At 46.3% G+C, this 24,255-nt stretch overlaps 2 protein-coding genes across 3 annotated transcripts in view; one reads left to right on the top strand and one right to left on the bottom strand.

The window, feature by feature from the left end:
* The window catches only part of PI4KA (phosphatidylinositol 4-kinase alpha), a 130,809-nt gene that overhangs the window by 57,341 nt on the left and 49,213 nt on the right, over positions 1 to 24,255 (bottom strand). For both annotated transcript variants that reach the window (XM_049790638.1, XM_049790639.1), the window contains exons 18-19: positions 21,885 to 22,053; positions 19,550 to 19,600 (exon numbers count right to left, since the gene is read on the bottom strand). In XM_049790638.1, coding sequence (XP_049646595.1) covers positions 19,550 to 19,600; positions 21,885 to 22,053 — 220 coding nt within the window. The remainder of the gene's footprint in view (positions 1 to 19,549; positions 19,601 to 21,884; positions 22,054 to 24,255) is intronic.
* On the top strand, positions 1,146 to 13,563 carry SERPIND1 (serpin family D member 1). Its single transcript, XM_049790687.1, has 4 exons — positions 1,146 to 2,059; positions 4,945 to 5,218; positions 10,250 to 10,394; positions 12,758 to 13,563. Exons 1-4 carry the CDS (start codon positions 1,180 to 1,182, stop codon positions 12,947 to 12,949), a joined length of 1,491 nt encoding a protein of 496 aa, XP_049646644.1. The 5' UTR covers positions 1,146 to 1,179; the 3' UTR covers positions 12,950 to 13,563.

Here is a 24,255-nt window from a genome sequence, read left to right as displayed (position 1 = left end):
CAGGAGTTACTCCTGGTTACTCTTTTTTTTTTTTGGTTTTTGGGTCACACCCGGCGGTGCTCAGGGGTTACTCCTGGCTGTCTGCTCAGAAATAGCTCCTGGCAGGCACGGGGGACCATATGGGACACCGGGATTCGAACCAACCACCTTTGGTCCTGGATTGGCTGCTTGCAAGGCAAACACCGCTGTGCTATCTCTCCGGGCCCCGACTCCTGGTTACTCTTTATTGCTCAGAAATTGCTCCTGGCAGGCTCGGGGACCATATGGGATGGCAGGTTCTGCAAGGCAAACGCCCTACCTGCTTTGCATTTAATATCTCCATTAAAGCCCCAGTTCTTGGTGAGTTCTTCCTAACATCCTGATAGACACCTTGTTTGATTGCTAGTCTGTCCCCTATATGCTAGAGGAGCCCTTTGGTCTGGAATTCATTTGTGCTAGTATTGCCTTCCACGTTGTTTGGAGACAGGAGATAAAGTTTAGTGAATGAATAAAACATTTCCTCCTTTCCCAGGAATCCTGAACCTCCAGCATTCCAGACAATAACAATTCTGAAAAAAATCTAAAGATAGCTTTTTTTTGTTTTTGTTTTCTTTTGGGGGGGTCACACCCCCTCAAGAGTTACTCCTGGCTCTACACTCAGAAATCGCTCCTGGCAGGCTCAGGGGACCAAATGGGATGCTGGGATTCGAACCACCATCCTTCTGCATGCAAGGCAAACACCCTACCTCCATGCTATCTCTCCAGCCCCTAAAGATAGAATTCTAATTTATGGATGTACAATTCTTTTAAATAAAGATAATGAAACCCGGGGCCGGGCGGTGGCGCTAGAGGTAAGGTGCCTGCCTTGCCTGCGCTAGCCTTGGACAGACCGCAGTTCGATCCCCCGGTGTCCCATATGGTCCCCCAAGCCAGGAGCAACTTCTGAGCGTATAGCCAGGAGTAACCTCTGAGCGTCACCGGGTGTGGCCCAAAAACAAAAACAAAACAAAACAAAACAAAGATAATGAAACCCAGAAAATAGGTTTGATATTTGTTATCTCATATGCTGAGGGCATCTTCCTGGGACAGAGCAACAGGGAATTTGCCATTGGAGCATCAAGCAGAGGGATGGGGTGGGGAACTGAGGGAACTCCTACGCTGCTTCTCACCTACATTGTCTTTCTCCCCAGCGTGGCCAAAATGAAATGTCCATTGCAACCCCTCCTCTTTTCTCTCATTCTAATATGTCTGTGTGGGCCCGAGGGTCTGGTGGCCCAGCCTGAAGAAGGCAGAACAGATTCTACAGCCTTGGATCCCCAGTGGGAACAGTTGACTAAGGAAAACATGAGCATGTCCCTTCTCCCAGTGGACTTCCATGAGGAAAACACAGTCACCAATGATTGGATTCCAGAGGGTGAGGAAGAAGAGGATTATCTGGATCTGGAGAAGTTATTCGGTGAGGACGATGACTACATCGACATCATTGATGCCGAAGTGCCAATAGACTCAGAGGCCAGTGCTGGAAATATCCTGCAGCTCTTCCATGGCAAGAGCAGGATCCAGAGGCTCAACATCCTCAACGCAAAGTTTGCTTTCAGCCTCTACCGGGCCCTCAAGGAGCAAACCGACACTCTTGACAACATCTTCATAGCCCCTGTGGGCATTTCTACTGCCATGGGGATGCTCTCCTTGGGTCTGCAGGGGGAGACGCATGAACAAGTACACTCGGTTCTGCACTTTAAAGACTTCGTCAATGCAAGCAGCAAGTATGAGATAACGACCATTCACAATCTCTTCCGGAAGTTGACTCATCGACTCTTCCGGAGGAATTTTGGGTACACGCTAAGGTCAGTCAATGACCTTTATGTCCAGAAGCAATTTCCGATTCTGGAGGACTTCAAAACTAAAGTAAAAGAGTATTACTTTGCTGAGGCTCACGAGGCTGACTTCTCAGACCCTACCTTCATATCCAAAGCCAACAACCACATTCTGAAACTCACCAAAGGCCTCATAAAAGATGCTTTGGAAAATATAGACCCCACTACTCAGATGATGATTTTAAACTGCATCTACTTTAAAGGTAAGTAGTTGCTTGCTGGGACCAAAGAGTTAGTACAACAGGTAGGATGCTTGTCCTGTATGCTGTCAACCCAGGTTAAATCTTTAGTACCTCAAATGATCTTCTGAGACTACCAGGAGTGATCCTTGAGCACAGAGCCAAGAGTAAGTTGCCAGCCCCCAAACAAACAAAGAAATAAAACAGAAAAAAAAAATTCCTTTGGGGCTGGAGAAATAGTACAGCAGCCTTGCACATGGAAGACCTAGGCTTGATCCTTAGCATTCCATATGGTTCCTTAATACCCCCAAGAGTAATCCTTGAGTGTACAACCAGGAATCTAGCAATGCTGGGAATGGGGTCCCTGCCCTACAAAAAACTTAAAACCAAAATTTTTCACATTTCTCAGGAAAAAAATCATAGTTTAGATAAAATGTTTATTATAGCATTACTGTTTTTATTTTTTGTTTGTTTGTTTTGGTTTTTGGGCCACACCCGGCGTTGCTCAGGGGTTACTCCTGGCTGTCTGCTCAGAAATAGCTCCTGGCAGGCATGGGGGACCATATGGGACACCAGGATTCGAACCAAACCACCTTTGGTCCTGGATCGGCTGCTTGCAAGGCAAACGCCGCTGTGCTATCTCTCCGGGCCCAGCATTACTGTTTTTAATATGTAGGTACCTCCACACAACCATCAGAACACTTAAGACCTTGACCAATGTCCTTATGTTACTCCTAGTCTACCTCGTCTTTCCACCATGCTCACCGCCTTCACATACTTCCTCCCCCAGATACAGAGGATTTTCCAGAAAACTTTTTTATTTCTAATACTTTTAGTATGTAAACTGAATGCCAAGAATTTCATTTTAGTTCTAAGATACCCCAAAAACCAAGATACAGGTCATCTCAGATACAGGAGAGAACATGATAAGGTGATAGCCATCAGGAATGAACATTACTTGATAACAGCTCAATCTCCACACTCACTAGGCAAACGCCCTACCAGCTGTACTTCTTCGAGGGCCCATGTTTAATCTGCTTTGTTGTTGTTGTTAGGCCACACCTGAGAGCACTCAGTGATTACTCCTGGCTTTGCACTCAGAAGTCATTTCTTGAAGGCTTGGGGGACCATATGGGATGCCAAGGATCCAACGCAGTTCAACAAGACAAATGCTCTGTCCACTGTGCTATTTAAGTCTGGCCCTTGTCTTTTTGTTGTTGTTTTGTTTGAGGATACACCTGGTGATGCTCAAGGGTAACTTCTGACTCTGCACTTAGAAAATACTCCTAAGTGTTGCTCAAGGGGCCATATGGTGTGATGGCGATTGGACCTGAATTGGCTGTGTGTACAACGCAAGCATTCTACCAAGTGTGCTATCTCTCCAAGTCCCACCACGAATGCTTTTTCTTTTCTTTTTTTGTTTTTTTGGGCCATACCTCTTTGATGCTCAGGGGTTACTCCTGGCTAAGCGCTCAGAAATCGCCCTTGGCTTGGGGGGACCATATGGGACGCCGGGGGATAGAACTGTGGTCCTTCCTTGGCTAGCACTTGCAAGGCTACCTTACCTGTAGCGCCACCTCTCCAGCCCCACCACGGATGCTTTTTAAAGGAGAACCTAGTAGCAGAAACTTTTAAAAGTGCAATCTAGGGCCAAAATAATAGCAAAGCATTAGGGTGTTTGCCTTGTATGTGGCTGACCCAGGACAGACCCAGATTTGATCCCTGCCATCACATATGGTCCCCTGAGCCTGCCAGGATAACTCCCGAGGCTGGAGTTCTGAGCACAGAACTCAGGAGTAACCCCTGAGCAGGTGTGACTGCCCTCCAAATAACTCTCTTCATAGGGTTGCTAAGAGAAACAGAGGTGCTACAGGAACTACAGGAAAGGAGTTTAAAGAACTACCAGTTCTTAACTGCTGAAGATCAATCATGACAACTATTTTTTTGTTGTTTATGTATTTGGGGGGGGCATACCCTACGGCATTCAGGGGTTACTCCTGGCTCTGCGCTCAGAAATCACTCCTGGCAGACCTGGGGGACATATGGGATGCCAGGATTCGAATCACCGTCCATCCTGAATCAGCTGCATGCAAGGCAAATGCCCTACTACTGTGCTATCTTTCCAGACCCATCATGATGACTATTTACTAGCAGCTGAGAGCTTATTCCTGACCCACAATGTTGCACCCAAATCTAAGGTGGCAGCATATCACCAATCTGATCTGTCATCCTAAATGGGCTGATAGGAACTCAAAGCTACTGACTTCACAGATGATCAAGAGAAGGTCAGGATAAATTCAGTGTCTCAGCAAGGTCAACAAATAGTGTCAGAACCTAAATAGAGGGGCCAGAGCAATAACACAGTGGTAGGGCATTTGCCTTGCACACGCAGCCAACCCTAGACAGACCCTGGTTAAAGTCCTGCCATCCCATATGGTTCCAGAGCCTGCCGGGGCGAATTCTGAACACAGAGACAGGAATAACCTGAGTGCCACCGGGTGTTACCCAAAAACCAAAACAAAAACAAAAACAAAAAGAACCTAAATAGAATTCATTCCAGTCCCTCACCTATCTACCACTACCACCCTTCCTTGCAAGTGGTTCCTGAACCAGATGCAACATCTTACTACAGGCCCAGTATAAGGTATTTGTGGCACACATTCATGTGTGAGGGCCACTTCCAACAAGATTTCCTTTTTGTTTTGCTGCCACAGCCAATGGTGCACAGGACTTACTCCTGACTGTGCTAGGGATCACTCCGGGCAGGCCTTGAGGGACTATATGGGGTACCGGGATCAAACAAAGGTAGGCTGCAAGCAAAGCAAGCATCTGATGCTATCACTCTAGTCCTATCACTCTAGTCCCTACAGCAACCTTTTAATACAAGTTCCTTTCTTGTTACTTTCCAGGGTCTTGGGTGAATAAATTCCCAGTAGAAATGACACATAAGCACAATTTCCGGCTGAACGAAAAAGAAGTGGTCAAGGTTCCCATGATGCAAACCAAGGGGAACTTCTTAGCAGCAAATGACCAAGAGCTGGACTGTGATATCCTGCAGCTGGAGTATGTGGGGGGCATCAGCATGCTCATTGTGGTCCCACACAAACTTTCTGGAATGAAAACCCTTGAGACACAGCTGACACCCCAGGTGGTGGAGAGATGGCAGAAAAGCATGACAAACAGGTACTGTGTTCTTTTGATTTGGTGAGCTGGGTGAAACTAAGAATATTAGCACATTGATCATTTTGTTTTGTTTTGTTTTGTTTTTGTTTTGGATCACACCGGAGGTGCTCAGGGGTTATTCCTGTGCTCAGGGAACTATATGGGATGCCGAGGATCAAAACTGGGTCAGGGACATGCAAGGCAAGTGCCTTAACCACTGTACTATCAAGTGCCTTAACCATTGTACTGTAACTGTAGCTCCACATATTGATCACTTTAAGAGAAAGGAAGAGGCAGGAGATAGTAGAATGGGGAAGGCACTTTTCTTGCGTGCAGCTGGCCTGGGTTCAATCCCCAGCAGCAATATATAGTCCCCTGAGCACTGCCAGGAATAAAACCTGGGTAATAGTAGGCCCTAAGAACACTAAGATGTGGCCCCAAAAACAGAAAGAAAAAAAGAAAAAAGAGAGAATACAAAAGGAAAAAGCTGGACTGGAGAGATAGCTTGGTGGACAAGGTGCCTGCCTTGGGCCAACCTGAGCTTGGTCTCTGGCATCTCATACAGTTCCATGAGTAGCTCCTGAGTGTAGAGACAGGAGTAACCCCTGGGTACCACTGGGTGTGATCCAAAAAATATCCAAAAACACAACAACAAAGCTTGTGTAAACAGCTGAGAACCACTCTGTTGAGTTAGCTCAACTTTCTTGCTCAGAGGCAAGAGAACATCTGTGACAAAGATATCTGGTCTCTTGAGTTTCAGAGTTACAACAGATGACTTAGAGCAGTTTGGTAACAATGGCCACTCTGCCACAAACTTGCTTTGAACTTTGATTCCTAGTTTTGTTATCCTTTAAAAAAACACAATTCCGGGCCCAGAGAGATAGCACAGCGGCGTTTGCCTTGCAAGCAGCCGATCCAGGACCAAAGGTGGTTGGTTCGAATCCTGGTGTCCCATATGGTCCCCCGTGCCTGCCAGGAGCTATTTCTGAGCAGACAGCCAGGAGTAACCCCTGAGCACCGCCGGGTGTGGCCAAAAAAAAAAAAAAACCCAAAACAACCCACAATTCCAAGATTTCCCAGGGCCACTGTGCAAAATAAAATGGAGTGATCTGCGTGGGAGGAGACAGAGGCATTGGGTTGAAGCTGACGCTTTGATGGTTCTTGAACACTGTATGTCTAAAATAGTACAATGAATGGTACTACAAATCAGTGCTTAAATAAAAATGAAGCAAGGGGAAAAAAAAACCCAAATTGAATGGGGCCAGAGAGATAGCACAGTGGGTAAGGCACTTGCCTGGCATGTGGCCAATCTGGTTTTTTTTCCCAGTACCCTTAAACACTACTGAGAGTGATTCTTGTCGCACCTGGAATACAGGAGAATTTCCCCTTCCTAAACAAAGAATCCTAACATCTTCCTTCTTTTGTTATCTTAAAAATAATTAAAACAAAATTTTTGTTTTTTGTTTTTTGGGCCACACCCGGTGATGCTCAGGGGTTACTCCTGGCTCTCTGGCTTCAGAAATCGCCCCTGGCTTGGGGGACCATGGGATGCCGGGGATCGAACCTAGGCTCGTCCTGGGTCAGCAGCGTGCAAGGCGAACACCCTACCACTGCGCGCCATCGCTCTGGCCCCTAATTTACAAAAGCTACTAATATCTGAGTTTTAGGTAGATTGTGTTTCGACTCTAGTTCTACCACCAGTGTCAACCCTCTCCACCAGTGTTCACATGCTCTATCATCCCCTAGTTCCCTACTCCCCACCCACAATCTCTCACACCCCGCATGCCACACTGACAGGCACATTACAAAGTTTGTTGATGGCACTGTAGACTTCATGTTTTCAGTGTTGTCGAGTCTGTGCTTTGGATTTATAGGTATATCACTCTCCCACATCACCAATATAACCAAAGCCTGACCTCTGTTCCCCATTACTTCCTTTTCTCGTCTTTCTTCCTGCCTTGATTTCTTCTTCTCTGTTCTCCCTAAGCTCTGGGTTAAGGGTGATATAGGCATCCCCCCCTTTACTATATTACATTTCCTCATTATGTTATTTTATATACCCCAGATGAGTGAGAACATCCTGTGTTTGTCTTTTCTTCTTCTGGCTTACTTCACTTAAAACATGCTTCATTGTCAGAGAGATGGCATGGAGGAAGGGCTTTTGCCTTACATGCAGAAGGATGGTGGTTCAAATCCCGGCATCCCATATGGTCCCCAGTGCCTGCCAGGGGCGATTTCTGAGCATATAGTCAGGAGTAACCCCTGAGCGCTGCCAGGTGTGACCCAAAAACCACCACCAAAAAAAAAAAAAAAAAGCCTCTTTTTTTTTTTTGGGGCCAAATCCAGCAATGCTCAGAGATTACTCCTGACTTACTCCTGACAGTGCTTGGGGGACCATTTGGTATGCTGAGGATACAACCCAAGTCTGCCATGTGCAAGGCAAGCACCCTACCTACTGTACTATCACCCCAACATGCCTCTTAATCCATTAAATTAAAATCATTCCTGGTTTTCCTATTACTGTTTATCCCTCCATAGTTGAAAATAACAGGTCATAAATATTACTACATTAGTACACCTGGAGGTGGCAAAGTCATGTTTTTATCTACTGGATAGAAGCTAGACTCATAATAAAAAGTGATCTTTGGGGGCTGGAGAGATAGCCTGGAGGTAAGGAGTTTGCCTCTCATGCAGAAAGTCATTAGTTCCAATCCAGGCATCCCATATGGTCCCCGTGCCTGCCAGGGGTGATTTCTGAGCATAGAGCCAAGAGTAACCCCTGAGGGCAGCCAGGTGTGAGCCACCCCCCAAAAAAAAAAGTAATTTGTTTTTCTTGTAAGAATATGAAGAAATTCAACAAACTGAGCAGTCTAAGAGAAGACACATTTATCTGGTAGCCAATTAATCATCACTCTGTCAAAATTTTTCCTCTGTACCTTTTTCCTACCTAACCTCAATGCCTATGACCTGTTATTGAGCAATGGAGGCCTGTCTGGCCTGGCCACTCCATTCCTCAGTCCACCTGGCCTGGCTGTCAATCCAACATTCCCTAAACACCACCTGACTCACCTCTTCTCGGAAACTTTGCAGACCCACCCATAGAATTTAGCCCAGTTTCTTGGCCTGGTCATAGGAACAGCCCCAGCTGCTTCTCTGCTCTCCCCTCCTCTCTCCATTCCCCTCATCTTCAGCTTGACAGCTTACTCCGTGTTTCCAACTTTCTCTCGTTCCCACCAGTCTTCGCTCAGTGCCCCCTTCAGGGATTCTGACCACACTGTGAGGGCCCCCTTATTTTTAAGCTATGGGCAGACAACTAGACCACCCAAATACCTCCTCCTCTACCCCTTTTTATAACTGTGGGTCTGCAGTTACCCAATGGAATACAAGCTTTTTGGAAAGAGGGACCATGTTTGACAGCGCTTTATCCCTAGCTGGAGTATACCCCCATCCCAGAAGAGTGAGGGAGAGAGGGAGAGAAAAGAGGGAAAGAGGAAAAGAGGGGAAAGAAAGAGATAGAGTGAGAGGGAGCAAGTGAGCAAGAGAGATAAAAAGGCCCTGAGAATGGGTAGCATTGTCTGGTACTTTTTTTTTTTTTTTGGTTTCTGGGCCACACCCAGCGGTGCTCAGGGGTTACTCCTGACTGTCAGCTCAGAAATAGCTCCTGGCAGGCACTGGGGACCATATGGGACACCGGGATTCGAACCAACCACCTTTGGTCCTGGATAGGCTGCTTGCAAGGCAAACACTGCAGTGCTATCTCTCCGGGTCCTGGTACTATTTCTTAATTTATTCATTTTGGGGGTTTAGACCACGCTAATAGTGCTCACAGCTTACCCCTGGCTTTTTATGCAGAGCTCACCCCTGGAGGTGCCTGGGGGACCACATGGGATGCTGGGAATCAAAGCTGGGTGGACTTTACCCACTGCTCTCTCTCTCTGGTTCTGAGGAGGGTACCTTTATATTTTGGTTTTGGTTCATACCCAGAAATGCTCAGGAATTCCTAGCTCTGCACTCATGGTGGTGCTCAGGGGACCATATAGGATGCTGGAGATAAAACCAGGTTGGCCATGTTAAGGCTAGAGCAGTATCTGCTGTACTATTGCTCCAGACCAACAAGGATACTTTTTTTGGGGGGGATTTTTGGGTCACATCCAGCAGTGCACAGGGGTTACTCCTGGTTCTGTGATCAGAAATCACCCCTGGTAGGCATGTGAGACCATGGGATGCCAGGATTCGAATAACCATCTGTCCTGTGCTGGTCGTGTGCAAGGCAAACACCCTACTGCTGTGCTATCTCTCTGGCTCCCCCAACAAGGATACTTTTTAAAAAAGAATGACCAAATCTTCAACTCCAAGTTAACAAAATAGTGTCAAGAATTAAGAAACATTTGATATAGGAATCTAATCAAGAATTATTTTAACTTAGTTTTATTTTGGGGCCATTTTTGGGCAATATCTGGCAATGCTCAGGGGTTACTCCTGGCTCTGTACTCAGGAATTATTCCTAACAATATGGGATACTGCAGATCAACCCCAGGTCAGCCACATACAAGGCAAATTCCCTCCTCACAGTGTATTGCTACACCCCTATAAGTATTATTTTAGTAACTGTTCTACTGTGGACCAGAAGGACAGCACCAATCATCATGATCAATAAAGTAACTCCAGAACAGTGATCATGCCTCAATGTTAAGGAATTGAAGTGATAATAGGATGGTCTCCCCAAACAGGAACATGTTGGGAGACCATACTGGGTCACAACTGGTGGTGGGTACTCAAGGGTTTCTCCTGGCTCTGTGCCCAAAATGGCTTAGGGGAATCATATGTAGTGTGGGATCAAACCAGTGTAGGTCATATGCAAGGCAAGTGCCTTAACCCTTGTACTATCTCTCTGACCCCTAAAGCATACTTAACAATACTATATGTCCGTTCTATGATCAATGCAACCTGGGTGTATGTGTGTGTTGGGGAGACAAGATGAAGCAGAAACGTAATTCTTTTATGTTGATTACTGTTCAATAAAGCTGAGGCTCCCATCTCTTCTCTGATCAGGACTCGAGAGGTCCTCCTGCCTAAATTCAAACTGGAGAAGAACTATAACATGGTGAAGGCCCTGAAGTCAATGGGAATCATGTCCCTGTTTGACGGAAGCAGCGACATGGCGGGGATTTCAGATCAGAGGCTCGTCATTGACCTGGTAACCTCTCCCTTTGTTTACTCTGCAACTACCCAGGTCCTTCTTTCACAAAGTCCACTTCCTGTCTGGCCTGCCTCACAGGGGTCGCTAAGTCTTTTCTCTCTGTGCCAACTACTTTGTGGAGGGTGGACTTAGGGGAGTCGTTAGGGAAGAACAAACCTCACTTCCCTGAGCAAAGTAGACAGAGACACCCGAGCGTGCTAGAGTGCTCCCTGTCCTGCTTAGCAGTTGACTTGTCCTGGGCCCGCAGTGTGCATGTGTGGGATGCGCACTATACTTCCTGAATCCCCTCCTCTCAGTCTCAGGCAAGAGTCCTTAAACTGTGGACCGCCAAATGCAGGTCCACATACTGGTAAGTTTGTTGATTTAACTTTACTTGTTCTTCATTTTAAATATTGTATTTGTTCTTGGTGGTTGTTGTTATTTTTTTTAATTCAAAATAAGACATGTGCATAGGAAGTTGTTTTTTTTTTTTTTTTTTTTTTTTTTTGGGCCACACCGGTGGTGCTCAGGGGTTACTCCTGGCTGTCTGCTCAGAAATAGCTCCTGGCAGGCACGGGGGATCATATGGGACACCGGGATTCGAACCAACCACCTTTGGCCCTGGATCGGCTGCTTGCAAGGCAAACGCCACTGTGCTATCTCTCCAGGCCCCAGGAAGTTGTTTTTTTTTTTTAACTGTAGTCCAGCCCTCCAACGGTTTGAGGTACAGTGAACTGGCCCCGTTTAAAAAGTTTAGTTCTCCTAGCTAAATAGTGAAAGGCTGTTACATGTGGAAGGAGAGGCTGGAGATATAGCTCAAAAGAGCTGGAGCAATGAAGGAGGTCTGGGTTCTATCCTCAGCACTGCATGGTCCCTTAGCACCACTAGAAGTGGTTTCTGAGGTCTGAGTTGGGAGCAGCCTCTGAACATTGACATGTGGACTCCATGTCTGTCAAGAGTACTTTAAATATGAAAGGAGAGACCAGAGTGATAGTACAGCGGGCAGGGCATTTGCCTTGGCTTGATCTGACCCAGGTTTGACCCCCAGCATCCCATATGGTCCTGAGTACTACCAGGCGTGATCCCTGAGTGCAGAGCCAGGAGTAACCCCTGAGCACTACAAGTGTGGCCCCAAACTAAAAAAATAAACAACCCAAAAGGAGACACTACTATCTGCAGGCTGAACTGATAACAAGTATTTTCTGAAAAGAGCAGGACTCTAAAGACTGCGGGCAGCCTCACCATTTGTCAATGCCCCCTGGAGCACAAGGAGGAGAAATGGGACCTGAAGCCTTAGCTTTCAGATCACTCTGTGGGTATTTCCAAGTTAATGTGATTATAGAAAACACTGCTCATAAATAGATATATTTATGTATATATATGTATATATACACTCATATAAATAGCAACACCATACATACTAATATACTATACAACTGCTGTGAATGATGGATACCAAGATTCTGAAGGGGTTTTTTTGGGGGTCACATCCAGTGCCGCTCAGGGGTTATTCCTGGCTCTACGCTCAGAAATCGCTCCTGTGAGGCTCCGGGGACCGTATGGAATGCTGGGATTGGAACCACTGACCTGCATGCAAGGCAAATGACTTGCCTCCATGCTATCTCTCCGGTCCCTTAAGGGTTCTTTTGACCAGCTATGATAAATATTTTGTCTTTAGTAGTGGTCAGGGGTCTCAGGACTTGCCCAGTGATACACAGGGCCATTTGAGTTATATCTGACAGTACTGGGAAGTGGCATGAGAATGGAGCTCAGGGGGCCAGGTAGGTGGCGCTGGAGGTAAGGTGTCTGCCTTGCAAGCGCTAGCCAAGGAAGGACCGCGGTTCGATCCCCCGGCGTCCCATATGGTCCCCCCAAGCCAGGGCCAATTTCTGAGCACATAGCCAGGAGTAACCCCTGAGCGTCAAACGGGTGTGGCCCAAAAACCAAAAAAAAAAAAAAAAAAAAGAGAATGGAGCTCAGACTTGTCACATAAGACAGGATGCCACTCCTCTACGCTGTTTCTCTGCCTCAGTCTGTGTCTTCCATGTGATCTTTCAGTCCTTTCCCTGAGATGAGAGTTCACTATAGCCTCTCTCCCTCTGTGTGCCAGCTCATGGAACCTGGCAATTAAAAATAAAAATTTGGGTCACTATGTACCTAAAATATTACTGTGAAAGATTTGTAATTCACTTTAGTAAAAGAAAAAAAATTGGGGGCCATACCTGATGGTGCTCATATCTTAGTTCTGACAGTAACTGGGGGACCATATGTGGTTCTCATGATTGAACCAGAGCTGGCCACATGCAAACCAAGGACCTTAACCCCTTTATTTTCTCTCTGAGTGATGAGCTCTAACAACTTTCCTTTCTACTCCAAACCAGTTCAAGCATCAAGGTACCATCACTGTGAATGAAGAGGGCACAGAAGCTGCTGCAGTGACCACAGTGGGGTTCATGCCATTGTCCACCCAAGTCCGGTTCACTGCTGACCGCCCATTCCTGTTCCTCATCTATGAGCACCGCACCAGCTGCCTACTCTTCATGGGGAGAGTTGTCAACCCCAACGAATCTTAAAAGTGGAATGCTGGGCATCTCAAATATGTGGGGGCACTCTGTAATTCTGTTTCCACTCTAACAATGAGAACACAGATGTTTAGGCATCACAACTCGTACGTAGTTTATGCTACTATCCTGAAATCAAGGCCCACAGGCGAAAGTTATACACACCTGAGAGTGGGCTGGAATTAATTCTGCACAGTGAACATTGCTGCCAGTTCATAGAAGTGAATATACCTGGAGAGTGTCAGCTGAGAGTGACTTACTTCCTGCCTCCTCAAAATTAATCTCCAAGGGATCTATCTCCCTGGGCATGCCTCTCTGTTTCCTGCAGTCTCCACTTGCACATTTGGCTCCATTACACAAAGTCTTTCTCATAATGAGTACAGAATTCAGAACACATAAAGGGGCTGCCAGATGACTCTCCTCTTCCCAGATGGAAATGCCCACATCTTTCCTGATGCTCCTGAGGAAAGCAGCAGTGCCATCAGGGTTTAGTGCTGTCATCTTACAAACTGACGTGAGTACAGATCACAATCTGTACTCCTACTGGCATCTCATTGCCACCTAGAAGAGTATACATAGATGGCCATGCCTTCCACCCCAAGGATAAAAGTGTCTCGCTACTTTTACATGTGTATTTGTTATCATTCTATTTTTTTTAAGGTCTGATAACTAAGAAAGGCAAAACGCAAAACAGCTGACATCCTTAGGAATGGTATTTTGAAAAATATAACTTGAGGGCCACAGAGATAGAACAGGATATAAAGGATTTGCACTGCACACAAGCAGACCCTGGTTCCATCACCAGCACATTATACGGTCACCCAAATGACTTATTCCACGAATAAGCTCCAAGCACCAATGGGTGAGATCACTAACTGTAAAAGAGAATTACTTGAATTCTAGAGTGGCTCATAGGCTGCAGTGGGACAGTAGCATGATAATGACACAGTCAGTCAGACACACAGACACACTCTTAGTCTGTGTGACTATGTTTGGGAAGCAGGGGCAGGGCAATGTGGATCGGGGCTTCCAGGGGAATTCCTGAAATTGCAGTCTTGAACTTTGCCTTTCACACTTGGGTGCAAGGAGGTACTCAAAGGTGCTTCTACGGCAGGGGTGGCTCAGACAAACAGGCCTGACTTGAGGAATGTGTTCTGTGCTAAGGCACCTGGAATTCCAAAAGGCTGCTGGGAACTCAAGAGCTAGCATGTGCCTCTGCAGTGCCAGATCAAGAACCCTACATGTCAGGGACTGTGTACAAGTCGAAATCTGTGACAGTAGGGCCCTTCAGGAGTACCTCTACTTCCCCCTTTGCAGAATGGAAATAACACAAGGTGAGTACTTGAGGCAGGGTTCAAATGGAAGCTACTGAATCCAAAGATAAGTTCAGAGTCCTGTCAAAGTAATACTGGCCAGTGGTGTAATACAAGCCACAGAGGCAGCAAAAAGAGCTTTCCATTATAGGGAGCACTGTAAAAGACATGCCTAAAGAGGACCATCAACTCACATCAACCCCGAGCTTGACTGTAAGTTCACCTCCTTTTGCAGCTGAAGACAGGCCTTGCTTTCAGAGGCTAATCTGACCCTTTTTGCTGCTTCCATCCCAGTTCCCCACACCAGGGTCTCCAGTGTCTACTGACAGTATTGGGTTGAGGTCAAGTTGTTCCTTTCACAGTCTCCCAGTAGAGCCTGAGGTTGCTGGTGACCTACTTTGAGTACCTTCTCTGTCCACTTTACCATTGTTCCTTCTCACTCATACTCTACTTCTTATCTTCTGCTACCTCCTGCTCCTCCTATTCCCAAAGTTAGCTCTCTCCCTTTAGTCATGTAGGAAGGCAGCAGTCCAACTATAACTCAGCAAACCTTCCTCTGTGGGTACCTCAAATCTTCTTTCAGAGGCAGGCAAAGTATTTATTCTGACCACAAAGGCAAGGCTGCCAAAGTTTGAGTACTGACTACACTAACTTAGTATCTATAGGATTTTTTTGGGGGGGCCATACCTGTTGACGCTCAGGGGTTACTCCTGGCTCTGTACTCAGAAATCGATCCTAGCTTGGGGAACCATATGGGATGCTGGGGGATTGAACCACAGTCCGTCCTAGGTCAGCTGTGTGCAAGGCCCTACCACTGTGCCATCGCTTGGGCCCCAGTATCTATAGGATTTTGAGGTTAAGATCTATGACTCCCTCGTTTTCCCATCTGTAAAGGAGGAATAACAATTATATTTACTTCATAGGGTTATTGTAAGGATTAAGTGAGTTAATGTTTTGAAAAGGTTTAGGTTATCTTCTTTTTTTTTTCTTGTTTTTGCTTTTGGGTCATGCCTAGCAATGCTCAGAATTTACTGCTGGCTCTGGGCTCAGATCATACCAGATGGTACTAGGGGAATTATCTGGAATGCCAAGGATCAAATGTGAGCCAGGCATGTGAAACACAACCATCCTAGCTGCTGTACTATCACTCTGAGTAGTCCTTAGTATAAATTCCTTTGAGTATAAATTCATTTCTTTCTTTTTTTTTTTTTCGGTTTTTGGGCCACACCCAGCAGTGCTCAGGGGTTACTCCTGGCTGTCTGCTCAGAAATAGCTCCTGGCAGGCACGGGGGACCATATGGGACACAGGGATTCGAACCAACCACATTAGGTCCTGGATCGGCTGCTTGCAAGGCAAACGCCGCTGTGCTCTCTCCGGGCCCATAAATTCATTTCTACAGAGGGAGAGAGAACAGTTTTGAAAGGTACTTGACTTAGAAAATGTTAGTCTGCTAACCTTTATAGACACCAAGAGAATAAATAAGCTGTACAAGACCACAAAGGCTAAAGGAGCTTTAGGTAAAGGAAGTCTAAATGAAGTCAACAGCTTTCAAGCTGGGGGCAGATCATACCAAATCTCTACTTTAAGACAATACACTAAGCAAGTCTCTAAAGATAGATGCCTTTAAAATGTTTTCATTCAATAGCAGGTTAGACACTAACAGAAGACATTTAATAAGTGATATTTCTGACAATATGTAATCCACAAAACACCAAAGCTAAGAATGAAGGAACCTTAAAGATCTTAAGATCCAGACCCTGAGATACTTCCCTGATCCCAGCTCCCAGATCAATGAAACAAGGCATTAAAAAGCATAGCACAGGGGCCGGAGAGATAGCATGGAGGTAAGGCGTTTGCCTTGCATACAGAAGGACAGTGGTTGGAATCCCGGCATCTCATATGGTCCCCCGAGCCTGACGGGGGCGATTTCTGAGTGTAGAACCAGGAGTAGCCCCTGAGTGCAGCCGGGTGTGACCCAAAAAACAAAAAACAAAGCACAGGACAGAGCAATACAGCAGGGTCAGGATGTTTGCCATGCACACAGATGACCTGGTTTCCATCTCCAGCATCCATATGGTCCTCTGAGGCCACCAGCAATGATTCCCAAAGCGCAGAGCCAGGAGTAACTCTTGACCACTGATGAGTGTGGCCTGAACACAAAAAAATAAAACCAAAGCACAGCCCAAGATAGTTTAATCTTCCAAGATGAACACATTTTACAGCAGAAGGCAAAGTTTGATTCCGGGTACAACGTACCCTGAGCACCACTGGAAGTGACCCTCCAGCAATGCACCAGAAATAACTTGGTTTTAAAAAACCAATCAACCAACTAAACAAACAAACAAAATACACCTAATCCCCAACAACAAAAACACAGCGAACTACTCCTAGGCTTCCAGACTGAACAACACTAGCAATTCTACTCAATAAAAATTGTTTTTTTTTTTCTACTCAATAAATCTGAGACACTGGAACCAGTGAGATGGTAATTTGCATGCCTTGTAAGTGGCTGACCCTGGTTTCATCCCCATGCACCCAAATGGTCCCCTGAGCACCATTAGTACTGATCTCTGAGTGCAGAGTCAGGAGTAAGCCCACAGCAATACCAAGTATACCCCCAAAACCAAAATAAATAATTTGTCATCAAAGGAACCGAAACAAATTATCTGTTCCTTTCAAAAAAAGCTAGCTAGAGAGCCAGCTGAATAGGCTGAACACATGTTTTGCAAACAGGAAGCCTGGGTTTGATCCCTGGAACCACACAAGCCCCTAAGCACAAAACTGACACTGCTGGGTGTGGCTCCAAACTAAAAAATAACAGAAGACATAACATCTAAAAAAGAAAAAACACAGTCCAAACCTTGGACATGTGCTTCTCTTACAAGGTCCAAGGGGTAACCAGAAAGCAAAGCAAATACAAGCACCTGGGATCTCTCTGTGCTCTCTGTTGAGCAAGAAAACCAAATATTTGTTTACTCCCCCAGAATATAACCATTAACTTTTGTTAAATCTATAACACTTGGACTAAGGATGTGGTTCAATGGTGGAGCACATGCTTCTTTTGTATTGAGGCCCTGGGTTCAATCTCAGGCACTAGGGAGATTAAAAGCAAATAAATAAAAAAAAATAAAAGCTAACATTTATTTTCTCTTGGAGGAGATCACATAGCAGAAGCAGCTTGAACATTCCAGTGGGTGTGTTTCAATCGGCCACACTGACCTGCACAGGCCCAGACACTTCAGATTTACCGGCATCTATTGGCAGTGCAGGCCTGGGGAGGCTGGGATTCTTGTGGCCCTGTCACTGTGCTCCCTGCAACTTCACCTGTCATCATCTTTTCTGTGTCTTCATTAAACTCGAACAGGCAAGTGCTCAGAGTATTGTAAGTTCACAGACACCTTCTACTACCCCACGATTCTAGAACTCAGGGATCAAGTGTTCTCCAATCATGTTTTTTATGAAGTCCCTGGAAGTAGTATTTGCCAAAACATTTTCTCAGGAAGCCTGCTACCTTCTTTTGAGCCCTTATCTGCTCCAACCAGTCAAATGAGTGCTTCAGACTTTATATTCCTCACCTTTTCCTCCAGGCCAAAGGTCTAATTTGCATTAATGTTTAGAAACTTGTGTCTTAAAATTAATTTTTTGCTTGTTTATTTTTGGGCTACACCTGGAGGTGCTGAGGGGTTACTCCTGACTCTGTACTCTGGAATCATTCCTGGCAATGCTCAAGGTACCTATAAAGGAAACCGGGGATCAAACCTGAGTCAGCTGTGTGCAAATCAAATGCCCACTATGCCATCACTCTGGCCCCAAGAATAATGGCTATAAAAATTAACCAACGAGTGTGAATGAAAACGACTAGCCAAGTGTTCCAGGCAATCCTCAACTCAAGGAGAGAACATCTACTATCATTCTGGGAGAGGTACAAGGTTATGGGAATCAAACTTTTGCTTTGGGGTAGGGAGCTAGATCAAAGATCTAATGCCCAGGTTTGATCCCAGACTCCCTATGGTATGCTGAGTGATCCCTGAGCAATTCACTGGAAGTAGTCTCTGTGCACCACCAGATGTAGCCCACTCCAAAAAAACCCAAAAATACAAACCAAACCAACAAACATGAAGCATACACTCTACACCAGGGGTCCTCAAACTATTTTTTTTTTTTTGGTTTTTGGGCCACACCCAGTGGTGCTCAGGGGTTACTTCTGGCTGTCTGCTCAGAAATAGCTCCTGGCAGGCACGGGGGACCATATGGGACACCGGGATTCGAACCAACCACCTTTGGTCCTAGATCGGCTGCTTGCAAGGCAAACGTCGCTGTGCTATCTCTCTGGGCCCGGGTCCTCAAACTTTTTAAACAGGGGGCCAGTTCATTGTCCTTCAGACTGTTGGAGGGCCAGATTATAGTAAAAACAAAAATTATGAACAAATTTCTATGCACAGTGCATATATCTTATTTAGAAGTGAAGAAACAAAATGGGAATAAATACAATATGTGGCCCACGGGCCATAGTTTGAAGACCCCTGCTACACTGAGTGGCGTTCTGGAGCTGGGAAGAACATCTGGTCATAGGGACCAACAAGGTGGTAAGGCGCAAGAGGGAAGACAGCTCAGGTCACAAGCAAGCCCAGCCTGTGTCGCCTCAATCACAATGAGGAAGAAGAGATTGTGTGGATACAGATGCAGCTGGAAAGAAACAACACTGCTCCCTTCCTGAGTCAGACACTTACTGGGGGAAGGAGAAAGGAAGAAGAAAAAACACAAGTAGAAGGAGACCTGAGGTGAACTGCTCCACAAAATGCAATATGTGACATCAAACTATGGAAGATAAATAATAAACCACTTTTCATTCATCTTGGCCAACTAAAAATACACCCCCTTAGAGGACCTAGATTCAAAACGATGATCAAACAGACTGATGGATATAGACAAAGCTTTACAGACATTAGGCTTCACCTTGAAAGAAGGACTGGAAGTAGGTATGAAAGTAGGAGCTAGCTAGGCATTCATTAGGGTCAGACATCAGGAACCAGAATGGGGTATGAGACACAGGGTGAACCAAGAATCCAACCCTGGGCCTCGCAGTCACGCTAGAGGAAACAAGTGGGTTCTCTGGTTGGGGGAAGCTAGGAATGAAGAGTGGGCCCATTCCTATGGGGCAGTCATTAAAGAGCCACAGCTACAGAATCAGAGGGGCCGCACCCAACCTTTTCCTAAGAGCCTGCTGTGCATCACTAGGCAAAACTCGAACCCGAGCAAAGGATTGTGTTTGAAGCCACTCAATTAATATATACTCACCACAGCTATGACAGGAATGAGTACACCCAAGTTCCCAGCACTGCTGGAAGCCTAGAAAAGAACAAAATTGTGTCATTAAAATAAATCACATTTATTTAACTTCAATTTGAATCTGTATTTTATTCTTTTCTTTTTTTTTTTTTTTTTGTTTGTTTTTGGGCCACACCCGGCAGTGCTCAGGGGTTACTCCTGGCTGTCTGCTCAGAAATAGCTCCTGGCAGGTACGGGGGACCATATGGGACACCAGGATTCGAACCAACCACCTTTGGTCCTGGATCGGCTGCTTGCAAGGCAAACGCCACTAGTTTTTCACATATTATGGGGACACTCCTGGCAGTGCTGAGGTGCCACTCCGGATGATGCTTGGCCTGGGTATAGCAATGCTGGGGAACCACTAGGGTAACACACGGATTAGGGATCAAATCCTGGGCTTCACACATCCAAGATTAGTGCTCTAAAACCTGGGTCCTAGTTCCAGTTCTCAAAAATTGTTTTAATTGACTTATTCTATATATTTATGAAAAGTCACAGCAGCTAGGGTTGCTAAGCACCCACTGCTTGCCAGACACTGCTCCAGTGCTTACATTTGGTTTTATCTTAGGAATAGAAGTAGCTTGCCAGGCCTACAGTACCCAAAGGTGAGAAAAGAATTCTAAATCATTTCAAATCAGAATTCCCGGGCTGGGAGTGATAACAGCGGTAGGGTGTTTGCCTTGCTTGAGGCCAACTCCAGATGGACTCTAGTTTGATTCCCGGCATCCCATATGGTCCCGCAAGCCTGCCAGGAGCGATTTCTGAGCATAGAGCCAGGAGTAACCCCTGAGTGCTGCCAGGTGTGACCCAAAAAACAACAAAACAAAACAAAACAAAAAAAAAGTAGAGCTCTGTTCCCCACAGAATAGCAAGGGGCCAAAGAGATAGTGTGTTTTTTTTTTTCTTTTGCACTTGCTACAGCAGTACAGCAGTAGGGCATTTGCCTTGCATGTGGCTGACCCGGGAGGGACCTGGTTCGATTTCTGGTATCCCATATGGTCCCCTGGCCAGTTCCCTTCCTAGGTTCCTCTAATCCCCAAGTAACCTGCATGGTTCCATCAAAGTGCTGCCTTTGCTTATTCTCAGCGTGGTTGGTGAAGACAAATTAACCTACAAAGAACAAAACTCAGCCCAGTTCCCATTGGATATAAAAGGGAATCCTTCATTGCCCAGGGCACAACACCCATCCCTGACCATAAAAGCATTAACTTCCGAGAGCTGAGACTATAACTGCAGTGTGTGAGGGCAGGTAGTGGGAAGGAGCCCAGGAGCCACACTTCTTTTTTTTTTTTTTTTTGGTTTTTGGGTCACACCCGGCGGTGCTCAGGGGTTACTCCTGGCTGGCTGCTCAGAAATAGCTCCTGGCAGGCACAGGGGACCATATGGGACACCGGGATTCGAACCAACCACCTTTGGTCCTGGATCGGCTGCTTGCAAGGCAAACGCCGCTGTGCTATCTCTCCGGGCCCAGGAGCCACACTTCTAGAAGTCCTCTCATCTAATAAGAAAGGGCCACAGGCCACCACAGACTGGAGCAGGCCTCCTTAATAATCAGTCAAATAATGAGGCTCAACTAATTAGTCATCTAGATCGCTGGAGGGGGGCCTGGAGGGGCCAAACGGAATTACAGCAAAGGGACCTCAGTTTCCCTTTTTGCACTTGCTACTGTTAGTCTCTCCCCTCTTAGTCAAGAGTTTGACAGGAAGTTTCCTCATTCAGTTTCCAACTGAGCCAAATGATATGTCGAAGGAGAAACACCGAAGCCTGCCTCAAGCTTGTCATTGAGCCTCGAAAGTCTGAGTTTGATATGTTTCCTTTTTTTTGTTTGTTTTGTTTTGTTTTGGGGTCATACCTGGCGGTGCTCAGAGGTTATTCCTGGCTCTAGGCTCAGAAATCGCTCATTGCTGGCTCGGGGGACCATATGGGATACCGGGATTTGAACCACTGTCCTGCATGCAAGGCAAACACCCTACCTCCACGCTATCTCTCCGGCCCTGATAGTTCATGTTTCTCTATGGCCTATCATCTGTGAAGATGGCCTGGGATGAGGCTGGGTCTGGCTCTTCTCTTGTTGTGATGACAGCTTCTACCCATCATTGAAGGGTCCAGGGTACAGGTGTAACCTTCTTTGCCAGCCCCTTGGGGAAGGAATGTAGCTTCCTCTGTTCTTGTACTCTACCATACGGTAAGGTATCTGGATCATCTACCAAAGAAAGTACTGTAGCCCACTTGGGCTTAGCTGGCAATTTAGCAAGTAGAGCAACTTGACCTTAGAGCAATCTCACCCCAGCCTGCCACCTACCTTCAGAGCAGGCCCCTTTTCACTGGCCCGCTCACTGGCGCGCTTGCCCTCCAGCCCCAACTGCACAAACAGCTCCAACAGGTTCATAAGTAGCTCGTCCACAAGGTGCTCATCCTGGATATTAGCTGCGATGTTGGCCAGGGCATTTATTACAGCCAAAGAGCAGTGCCTGGAGAGAGAAATGACAGCTGCATCGGGCAGGGTCCATGCTCAAGAGTCCGGGCCCAACCTGCCTCCCTGCCCTCTCAGCAGCTGCAAATGAAGGAGCCAGAATAAGGACACACCATCACTGCAAAGAAAACCCCTAAAGGAAGGTAGTTCATGCAGAAACTTTTCTCCTGAACTCTAAGAAGGTCCTCTGGCTATTGCTTAGGTTCCAGAAGTCTGCATTGCTAGGGTACTTCTGAAAGTCTCAAGACATTCCCTCTCAGGATGAAGAACTATCAGGCATTTCCTCCACATTCCCTCTCAGGATGAAGAACTATCAGGCATTTCCTCCAACGACTGCTTCTCCCCACTCATGACATCATCTTTAATTCACCAGTAAAACTTTCACTTGGTCAAATTCTTCCCAGTATCACCCCCAACAAGGAACTGATGTGCGTTTTTTTTGGTTTTTGCTTTCTGGCCATAGTTCGTAGTGCTCAGAGATCACTCCTGACAGTACTCAAGACAACTAAACGTGGTACCGAGGGCTCAAACTTGGCACTCCTGCATGCAAAACATGTGCTCCAAAGCATGTGCTCTGGTCCTTTGAGCAATTTTCCTGGCCACATCTGATGCCAGTATTAGCTTACAGCTGACACCTAGGAAATATTCAGTGGAACAATCTCCCTCAGATGTCAGTCTCATGTCAACTTGCCCAAACAAGAAGCTGATACCATCCACCTCATCCAGAGGCTCTGAGCCCACAAAGCTAACCCAGAAGCAACAGTCAAACAGTTGCTGCACCTCTTGTGTTGAGCAGCTCTGGTCTTTTTGCTTTTTAAACAGGGAATTTCCAGCAGTGCTGGGACCTACAGGCCACTCATGGCCCCTGGTAATACAGGCCTATAAATTCAATCCTTAGGCCTGGTGATGAGGCTGTTCAGGCCATCAGGGGCACCAAAGCAATGCTGTGTATGATGTAGGAGGAAGTGAACAGTCTCTTTAAAACACCTGGCCCTGGGGCCGGAGAGATAGCATGGAGGTAAGGCGTTTGCCTTTCATGCAGAAGGTCATTGGTTCAAATCCCGGAGTCCCATATGGTCCCCCGTGCCTGCCAGGAGCAATTTCTGAGCATGGAGCCAGGAGTAACCCCTGAGCACTGCTGGGTGTGACCCAAAAACCACAAAAAAAAAAAAAAAAAAAAAAAAAAAACACCTGGCCCTTCGAGGTGCTATGGGGACTGTGTGGGGAGAGAAAAAAAAAAAAAACTGGCCCCAGAGATCACAGAGAAAATGGCAGCTATGACAAAAGGTAACCCCTTCACAGAGGTAAAATTTATTTTAGGTACAGGGAAACAAATAATAGTAAGTGCTCAGTGGCTGAAGAGATAATGTGGGTAAGGTACTTGCCTTGCATGCAATCAACCTGGGTCTGATCCCTGGTATCTCATTGGTCCCCCAGCATTTAAGAAGTGATCCCTTGGGGCTGGAGAGATAGCACAGTGGTAAGGCATTTGCCTTGCATGCGGAAGGACGGTGGTTCGAATCCCAGCATCCCCAGCATTCCTTATAGTCCCCCGAGCCTGCCAGGGGCGATTTCTGAGCGTAGAGCCGGGAATAAACCCCTGAGCGCTACCAGGTGTGACCCAAAAAAACAAAAATAAATAAATAAATAAATAACCAAATAAATAAATAAATAAAAAGAAGTGATCCCTCAGGGGCCAAAGTAATAATACAGCAGGTATGGCTTTTGCTTTGCATGCAGCAGACTTGGGTCCCTCAAACTTACCTTTTTTTTTTTTTTTTTTTGGTTTTCGGGCCACACCCGTTTGACGCTCAGGGGTTGCTCCTGGTTATGCGCTCAGAAATCGCTCCTGGCTTGGGGGGACCATATGGGACACCAGGGGATCGAACCACAGTCCGTCCTACGCTAGCGCTTGCAAGGCAGATACCTTACCTCTAGCGCCACCTTCCTGGCCCCTAAACTTACCTTTTTATTTATTTATCTTTATGTTTTATTTGTGGGGGGGATTTGGGCCACACCCGGTGGTGCTCAGGGTTACTCTTGGCCCTGCACTCAGAAATTATTCCTGGGGGCCGGAGAGATAGCATGGAGGTAAGGCGTTTATCTTTCATGCAGAAGGTCATTGGTTCGAATCCCAGTGTCCCATATGGTCCTCCGTGCCTGCCAGGAGCAATTTCTGAGCACGGAGCCAGGAAAAACC

Source organism: Suncus etruscus, chromosome 17 (assembly GCF_024139225.1).
Source record: "Suncus etruscus isolate mSunEtr1 chromosome 17, mSunEtr1.pri.cur, whole genome shotgun sequence".
In the NCBI taxonomy this organism is placed as follows: Eukaryota; Metazoa; Chordata; class Mammalia; order Eulipotyphla; family Soricidae; genus Suncus; species Suncus etruscus.
Note: the sequence above shows the minus strand (reverse complement) of the source record. Positions and strands in the feature narration are given on the sequence as shown.

Excerpts from the sequence above, each read along its gene's own strand:
- SERPIND1 (XM_049790687.1), top strand. The coding sequence starts at position 1,180 with ATGAAATGTCCATTGCAACCCCTCCTCTTTTCTCTCATTCTAATATGT. Across the intron at positions 5,219-10,249 it reads CAGAAAAGCATGACAAACAG|GACTCGAGAGGTCCTCCTGC; the intron begins GTACTGTGTTCT and ends TTCTCTGATCAG. Across the intron at positions 10,395-12,757 it reads AGAGGCTCGTCATTGACCTG|TTCAAGCATCAAGGTACCAT; the intron begins GTAACCTCTCCC and ends ACTCCAAACCAG.